Source organism: Arachis ipaensis, chromosome B02, assembly GCF_000816755.2.
Source record: "Arachis ipaensis cultivar K30076 chromosome B02, Araip1.1, whole genome shotgun sequence".
Classification (NCBI taxonomy): Eukaryota; Viridiplantae; Streptophyta; class Magnoliopsida; order Fabales; family Fabaceae; genus Arachis; species Arachis ipaensis.
Window position 1 is genome coordinate 95,240,268 of NC_029786.2, and position 8,885 is coordinate 95,249,152.

General features: G+C 36.5%; 1 protein-coding gene across 1 annotated transcript in view; it reads right to left on the bottom strand.

The window, feature by feature from the left end:
- The window catches only part of LOC107627715, a 5,965-nt gene continuing 1,355 nt past the window's right edge, over positions 4,276 to 8,885 (bottom strand). The window contains exons 2-5 of the mRNA XM_021117027.1: positions 8,409 to 8,449; positions 6,946 to 7,863; positions 6,025 to 6,125; positions 4,276 to 4,783 (exon numbers count right to left, since the gene is read on the bottom strand). Of these exons, the coding sequence (XP_020972686.1) occupies positions 6,072 to 6,125; positions 6,946 to 7,863; positions 8,409 to 8,449 (1,013 nt within the window). The 3' untranslated portion in view covers positions 4,276 to 4,783; positions 6,025 to 6,071. The remainder of the gene's footprint in view (positions 4,784 to 6,024; positions 6,126 to 6,945; positions 7,864 to 8,408; positions 8,450 to 8,885) is intronic.

The following is an 8,885-nucleotide window of genomic DNA, read 5'->3' on the forward strand; positions in this document are numbered from 1 at the left end:
CACACAAGTCGGGAGCAAATCAACACAAGTCGGAGAAGTCAGGTGTGACTATAAAAGCAAAAAATAAAGAACTACCTAGCTCGGCCCTGACAGAACTCAGAGATCCAAGAAGAAATTTCTTGGTGTCCAGGTTTGGAGCCCATCCCCAAGCCTCTCGAAGGAACTCAATAATAGCCTCCTCTACCCCATCCAAGTCTGCTAAGCTATATTTCTCCACGGGAGAGGCTTCTACCCAGTACAAAGGAAAGCGGGGCTCATTATCCTCATCCAGGAAGAAAGGGTGATGGCCTTCAACGGCTTGGACTTTAAAAAATAAATTTTTGAAGTCGTGGAAGGACTCATCAAAGATGGAAAAGACTTTCCGGCCTTGAATGGCACGGAAAGACACCCATTGTTGTTTGTTCTGCTTACTGAAAGGTTTGGTCAAGTAGAAAAGATAGAAAAAGATCTTCACAGAGATCGGGAGGTCAAGCTCTCGGCTGACAAGTTGATAAATTTTCATAAAATCCGAGAAATTGGGGTGCAGTTGGGAAGGAGCTACCCTACAGTGGGACAGGACTTCTATTTCAAAGTCAGAAAAAAGGCAAGGTAACCCCTAAACGGGTAAAAAGACAGTCATACATAAAAATAAAATGGGGATCAGTATCGTCATTCCTCCCATAACAAACTCGGTCCTCAGGATTTAGGGGCTACCAACTCATATTTGGGTTCGTCCCCTTCAAGGTTACAGATCCTATGGTGCTTCCTGAGTTCAGTTATGAAGACGGTATCCACTAAAGGGTTCTCAGAAAGGACAGAGGTATCCACCCATCTCAAAAGGGCCTCAGAAATTTGGGAAGACATTGCGTAAAAAAGAAAAAATGTATGAGAAATTGATAATACCTACATTGCGCAGAAAAAAGAAATCATCAAAAAACCAACCCATAACGAAGAAGTTCTTTTCAAACAGAAGGAAAAAGCAAATAGAAGCCATAGCAAAAGAGATGCAAAAGAGAGCCTCGCAAAAGGGAAAATACAAAATTTCGAAAATGTTCCTAACTACGAACAGTAAAGAATCTCGCTCTCAAAACAGGCAGCATATCAAGAAAAACAAAAAGGAGATACAAAGAATTAACCTTTTGGGAAGAAGAAGATAGAAAGACGAACGCTGCAACGAAAGAGAAAGCTTGAGGATCTTGTGAGCGAGGAAAGGAGCGAAGGAGCGAAATAGTTCTCAGAGAGCAAATGAAAGAAAGGAAAGAAAGAAGAGGGAAAGACATTCATAATCCACTAGGGGCATAATCGTAAAAACAGATCGGTCATTAAAAGAACGCGCCGTTACCAATGTAACTGCCCGCCCACATGTAAATACAGAGGCCAAACGGATGCGACATTTGATTAGACGCAATGTTTGAAAATTCAAAATCACGTCGGTTTCAAAAACTAAAAACCACGTCGGTTTTCCGACATGAGAGAAGAAATCGACTTAAAGCATCCCCGAGTTCGATTAATACTCGAATCCAACTCATAGCTAAGAGATCAGACTCGAGTAGGGGCACTGTTTATGTCCTGTCCCAAAATGTAAGCCAGGCCCAAATCAAGACAAGAGGCCCAATCCAAAAGGATGGCCTCCACGTACTATCTGACCTCCACCAAGAACTCGGAGTCAACACCTACTAAGCAGTCAACACTTATCCAAGTGAGTAACTGCCTCCTTGAATCTCTCACCCACCTCTAGAAGAGAGATTCCAACAACCCTAAGATAAAGGGACGGTTATCCACCATCAGAAGTAGAACTACTTCAACGGTGGTTATTGGATCCTCTCTATAAATACACTGTCTCACTCAGGTAAATCTAGGCTCCAATACATTCAAACATGTTTACCCCCCTTACTAACTTAGACATCGGAGTATCTTTGTAAGTACCATCCCTTATTCTCTCAAACATACAAATCGGGCAGCGACTCCCAGACATAAAGCAAGTTAGCAGCCACCTTCCCTCAACATTTGGACTTTTAATACAAGCCCAGTATACAATATACTATTTTCAGTTCCGATTCATAGCTGTTTTATATTGTTAATAGTTACTACTTACCACTATTCCAGCAAACCTTCTATTATTTTCCATTTGTGTATGTTATCATCTCTTTTGGTATAAAAAGAAACTTATAGGCTTTATTTTTGTTTTACTAATGAACTTAAAAATTTATAAGAGAAGAAAGACTTTCTGAAAGAAATTTCATAACAATTTACAAATTTAAAAAACTCAAAAAATGCCCTTGTTCTACTAATGCTAATGTTATTCGTGTTTTCCATTGGCCAATTCTAAACAATTTGAATTATGTTATACATATAAAAAAATCAATTATTAAATTATGTCATATATATACAAATAATTGGTCTATGTTGTAATCTTTTTTAGTGAGATAAAATTTTGTTGTTATATATTTATGCGTAAATATACGTATTATTTAATTTAATTTAATATATATTTTATATTTTAATATGTATTCAATATAAATAACCGATTTAATAATTAACTTTAATAAATCATATCATTATTGTTTTAATTATTATCAAATATTGACCGGAAAAACAATCGAATTGGCTTACTAAAAATTTTAAGAAATTGGCATTGTAGTATTGTAGAAGATAGTAAATAAATTTAAGAGAAAAGGATAAATAGTTTTTTGACCTTTTTTTTTTAGATATTTTTGTCACTAACTATTGAAAAATACTTTTAAGTCTCTGAAGTCTTTAAAAGTTCGACAGATCAATCCCTCTATCCAAATGCCTCCGTCAGACCCAACGGAAAAGTCTGACGTGGCTCCCGTAATGCTTGTCATGCGTACGCGTGGGTCACGCGTACGCGTCGCCATAAATTCAGCAAATTCTCATTTCTTCATGAATTCTCTACTTTGCATGCTTTTTTTTCCATTTCTTTCAAGTCATTCTTGCCTTCAAAACTTTAAATCACTCAAACAAACATATCAAGACATCGAATGTGAGAAAAATAAATTAAATTTAGCAATTTAATAGCCTAGAAAGCATGTTTTCAATCATTAAGCACACTTAGGAGAAATTCACAAAACCATGCTATTTTAATGAATAAATGTGGAAAAAGTTGATAAAATCCACCAAATTCAATACAATATAAACCATAAAATTATGGTTCATCAATTTTTCCACAGTTAAACATTAGCATGTCCCCATGCTAAACTCTTGTGGTTCATCAACTAATATGCAAAATGCGTCTACCTATTTGGTTAAAAATGAATCAATCTCCAAGAACATATATGAACAAGTAGGGCTAAGATAGTATGATGATTTATGAATTCTACTAATTCAATTCTCAAAATGAAGTATAAATATACTTGCAAGAAGAAAGCTCGTGGAAGCAAGGAATAAGGAATTGAGCATCGAATCCTCACCGGAAGTGTTTGCACTCTAATCTCTCTAGTGTTTGAGGGTCGATTCTCTCATTTCTTTACTAATCTTGCTTTCTAAGGCTTACTCTTCTTCTACCAATCAACATATATTCAATGCATGAATACACATATCAAGAGGTCTTTTCAATGGTTGTAATGGGGTTAAGGCTAAATTTAATTTACTTTTCTCCCATTCGATACCTTGATATGTTTGTTTGAGTGGTTTAAAGTTTTGAAGGCAAGAATGACTTGAAAGAAATGGGAAAAAAGTATGCAAAGTGGAGAAATCGTGAAGAAATGAGGATTTGCTGAATTCATGGCGACGCGTACGCGTGAGAGGGAAGTGCGACGCGTACGCGTGACCCACGCGTACGCGTGACAAGCATTACGGGAGCCACTTCAGACTTTTCCGTTGGGTCTGACGGAAGCATTTGGACGAAGAGACTGATCCGTCCAACTTTTAAAGACGTCATGGACTTAAAAATATTTTTCAATGGTCAGGAACGAAAGAAAACAGAGACCTATTTGTTCTTTTCTCAAAATTTAAATATTAGTAAAATACGCTTCTTTCTCCTACTCATCGAAGACATTGTTTTGGAACCAACCCTAGGATGTTATACCACTATAATAGAGGAGGAATCCCAGCATTTTTAGTACTTGATGCAAGACTAGAGTACCTTATTTATAATCAAAGAGAATGCTATGATACATTTAATTTAGTGTGTGATGCACCAAGATAATTCAATAGTGCATATAGTGTATAGCTTGTACCTCAAGGACATAAATTTTGAACCATTAAATTACCTTCGTACATAATGTAGTACATTTTGCTTATAATGAATGCTTAGCATCTAGAAGGTGGGCATAATTACAGAACAGAAAATTTCAGAAGTTCACCATAGAATGATAATTTTGTAAACATACCAAAATTAACCGAGTGCTTGTTGATTTCATTTCTTTCTTTTACAGTGATCTTTGTGCAAGCAACAAAGTAAAACTAACTATTAAAGCTGAAATTTTAATATTCTATGAAGGGGATAAAAGGAACCAAAAGCAAACAATACAAAATACAGTTGGCATGTCATTGCAGGAAGCAAATATGTGCCACAAAAGCTTGGGAGAGAAAGCTTCAAAACTTTTTGAATTGAGGAAGACCAAAACCATTCAACCACCCTGCACGATTTACCGCCTTCTTCAGCTTTAAGAGTCACCATGAAGTAAAAAATACAAAATCTACAATAGCAGGACAGATTATATGATAGGCCTGCCAAAAGGTCCAAACAGCCGGTCTCATGTTTCCAGTGATACCAGAAGAAACTGTTGCTTATCCAGGTCAGGTGTACAAGGCTGAAATCGTCAATTTGCTTAACCCTCCTCTGCTTTGTGCCACACAAAAAATAAGCTTGTTAACATGGATGATTGCCATGCTAGTGCGCCCCAGTCATATAATGCATGAAAACAAGTGGAACATGTAGTTAATATAAGCATGACATTAGTGAGTTTCAAGAAGCTATTTGACATAAGTAATCCAACCATATGCCAGCATAAGAGAAGATAATCAGATATATTTGCAGGAAATAAGCCACTATTTTATACTGCTTAAATGCTGCATTAAACTCAAGGTCGCATTATTCAACACTAACATAGTTGACATTCAGAGGTTGATTGCATTAATAGTTTACTGTTAATTTTTATATCAAATTCTCAAAAAGAATCCTTCCTAAGCTATACAAAACTCAAATAACTTGTGTAACTCAATTGATAGCAAAAACCGGGAAAACAAAACAAGAAAACAGAAAGGGGTGAGGATGATGAGATAAAAGTGCACGTCCTCAGGAAAATGCTTCTGTAAGGCTAAACTCAAATACAATATGAAATATGCATATTTTGGGTAGGACTATATAGCACAATACACATAGGCTTTCTGCTCTGCAATGTGGACCACCCTAAAACCAGAAAAGAACGTCTATCAAATATACATGAATATGCACTAGTGCATCTACTATTAAGGAAAACATGAATAAGATCTCTTTCAGACACAATAACAAGAAGCTGAAAGAATAGTATCGTTGTAGGTAGGAAGCTACTAAAAATTTTATGCATGTTAAGGACATAATTTATATGTGAAATGATATAATTATAATTTTTACAACAGTGACCAAAATTAAGTAATAAATGTCTTGACTCTTGATATAGAATGAGTGTGCTTGATTAAGAATCTAGGATATTATGACTACAGATCTGCACCAAACATCATCAGCTAACACCATGATGATGATGATGATGAGTAAAAGTATTTCTGTATTTCCATCTCCAAACTCACAAGGGCCATAACAAAATTGAGTCCCTAGAAGGCTATACAGTTAGCTAGCTCAACTTGAGCAAGAACCAAATGAGCTTTAGTAATATTACAATTCACTTTGATGAATATGCAGTTTTAATAATGCAAAGACGAGCTTATAAACAAATAATTGATATCACGAGATCTATTACCAAATCTGCTTTATTTTTATTGATAGCATGAATTTTTTATTTATTTGAGAAGATTGCTTAGAAATTTAGAAAAAAAGAAGGGGGGGGGGTAGGAACAGACAAATACAAGACATAAAAAAATTACCTGAACTGAAATTAAAACGAAAGCATTGCCATCATTGATAATGATAGTTACTCTGAGGCAGCAGCTCTAATTTTTTGCCTCAACTTTCTATTATAATGTTCCTGTTCAAAGTTGATAAAAGAAAAAATGAACATAAGTTACTAGTTTCTATCAAGTTTATTAACAAAAGAGAGGTAGCAGACACTCTTGCAGAAAGGTACAAAATCTCGCTCTATACCATTCAACTCATACCACTTTTGGCTATGTAGGCACTAATGTTTTTCAACTCTGAAGGATACCTAAACGGCTCAACGACAAGACAAAGCTGTTACTATATGCTATTTAACATTCAACACGGCAACATTATGACTCCAATTTGACAACATTCTGAATGTCAACAACTAAGGTGGGATAAACCAATACTTCAAAGTTCAAACCGCATTTTATGGAAAGTTTCCCTTCAGAGTTTAGTCAATCAACAACACCTAAGGTTTAGGGTTATATGGATCAAACAGCAATGTTGCTTCCTATTATAAAACAACAATGACGAAGAGAAGAAACATCACAATATCACATGCAACTCGTGCAATTTAAATCGCCACATTCTTATCAAGCTCACCACTAGCTAGGAACCGCTACACTAATCAAAGCATTGCATCGCATTCCATCATAAAGAGAAATGATTTATTGTCCTAAACATCGAACTACTAAGATTTCAGGACAGTAAAAATAATAAAATATCTACATTTAAGAGAAATGATTTATCCCCATGATAGATCCTCTAAACATCCTTCTATGTTCTAACAAACGAGTGACGTATTTATTGTTTTCTAGATTCCAAGAGATTATAAGTATCTACTTTATACTTCACTTTTAAGATGTTATATGATTACTCAGTCATAAAGCAAAAATGATAATCCAAAAAAAGAAAAACATTTTTACCTGCTCAAGAACCTTGGCATTACTCTGCTCCACCAACCTAGTCAGATTCTCAACCTTTGCAAGCATCTTCTCATACAAATCCTCCAAATTCGAAGTGTAACTCCTCGCCTCCGACCCCATCATCCTGCTCAACCTCCCAACCTCGAAACCCTCGGCGCAACCATCGAGCTCCCTCTGATCCTTCGCCTTCTCCTTCATCACACTCAATCTCTCATCTTCCTTGTCAGCATTACCATCACGATCTTCATTCATGCTTGACATTCCCAAATCGCATTCCAACACCGGGAATGCCGCGTTAGGACTAAAGGAACCATAATGCCCTCGAAACGCAGGCCCGATGTTGACGATATCGATCAGTTTCGGTTCGAAGGAGGAGGAAGCGCGTAGCTGGTACGCGCGGTACTCGTGAGTGTGGATGTGGTCGTTGGAGAAAGGAGAAGACAAGAGGATGAAGATGCAAGGGGAGAAAGAGGAGGAGGAAGAAGCAGTTGAAGATGATGTGGAATTAGGGTTTGATGAGTTCTGAATTTGGGAGGAGAATGCGGAGAGAGAAGAGAGGGATTGCGTGACGGAGAATTCGCGCATGGAGGGACGGAGTGGGGTTTTCCGGCGGGCGGAGAACCAACCTATCAGGTGGTGGTTGTTATGGTGGTGGTGGTTATTTAGGAGGTTGCGGAATTGCGATCTTTTGTAGCGGCGGCCGGTCGTCCATTTGTGGTGGGTGGCGGCGGAATACGGTGGGGAGAGAGAGAGAGAGAGAAAGAGAGAGATTGGTTGATAGTGAGAGTGAAGTCTGCAACTGTGAGTCTTTTTTGCGTTTAAACTTGTTTTCTTCGGGTTGGCAATAATAAGTAGTCTAGGGGTGGCACACGGGGAGCCCCGCCCCGCCAAAAGCCACCCTGGTCCATTCTGCCCTATCTAATGAGGGAGTCCTAAAATTTCACCTCATCTTGTTTAATGACAGGTTAGTACTTAGTAGATTGGAAAAATGAATTCTCTCTAATTTTTTTTAGATAGCTTTAGAAACTGAAAGACTGAGACTCAGAGACAGAGACTAAGAAACAGAGATTGAAATAAATTTTAATATTCTATTTAGTATAAAGTAGGAGATATAAATTAAAACAAGAATAAAATTCTAATTTAATTTATATAAAGGGTAAAATTAAAATTAATTAATTGAAATGAAGATATTTTAGATATAAAATGTTGTTAAAGTTTCAATTTCCGTCTCTAAAAATTTCAGTCTCATGTGTCCTCCCTTTTTGGAGGTACTAAAATACTGAAATTTTGGGACAGAACTTTTAGTACTAATCTCTAAACCAACAAACATGATATTGAATCTCAGTCTCTCAGTCTCTGTCCCAATACCTCAAAATAAACACTACCTACGTGGAACCAAAAATAAAGAGGAGAGAGAGCAATAAAGAATGAGACATTAGACATCATTCATTTTTTTTTTTTACTGGAGATGATCCACTCCTATAAACTGGCAGACCAAATTCGTCTATAAACATTAAAATCTTTAAAATCATATATATGTGATAAATATTATTATAAACCAAGTTTTTAAAATAAAATAATAAAACTAATATTGTCCAAAACATATAATTAAACATCTACAAATTTAGAACATAATCAATCAAACGTAAAACATAATCCAAAACACTAAATTAGAACATCTTCAAAAGATGTCTTTAGCCAAAAAAAGTATTGGGGCCGTCGGGGAGACTCGTCTCACCCCACCAAAGCCCGTGGTTTAAGCGGTGCGAGTTAGACAGACTTTTGAAGTGTGGCGGTCTCAATTTTCTAGTTCGACTCACTTTTTTTTGCGAGATACGCGGATCGGTCCGGCGAATTTAGACCCGTTTGCCACTCCTAAAAATAACCAAGTAGTCGACTGCTCATTTTATTTTATCGTTTTTTTTTTTTAATGATGGAAC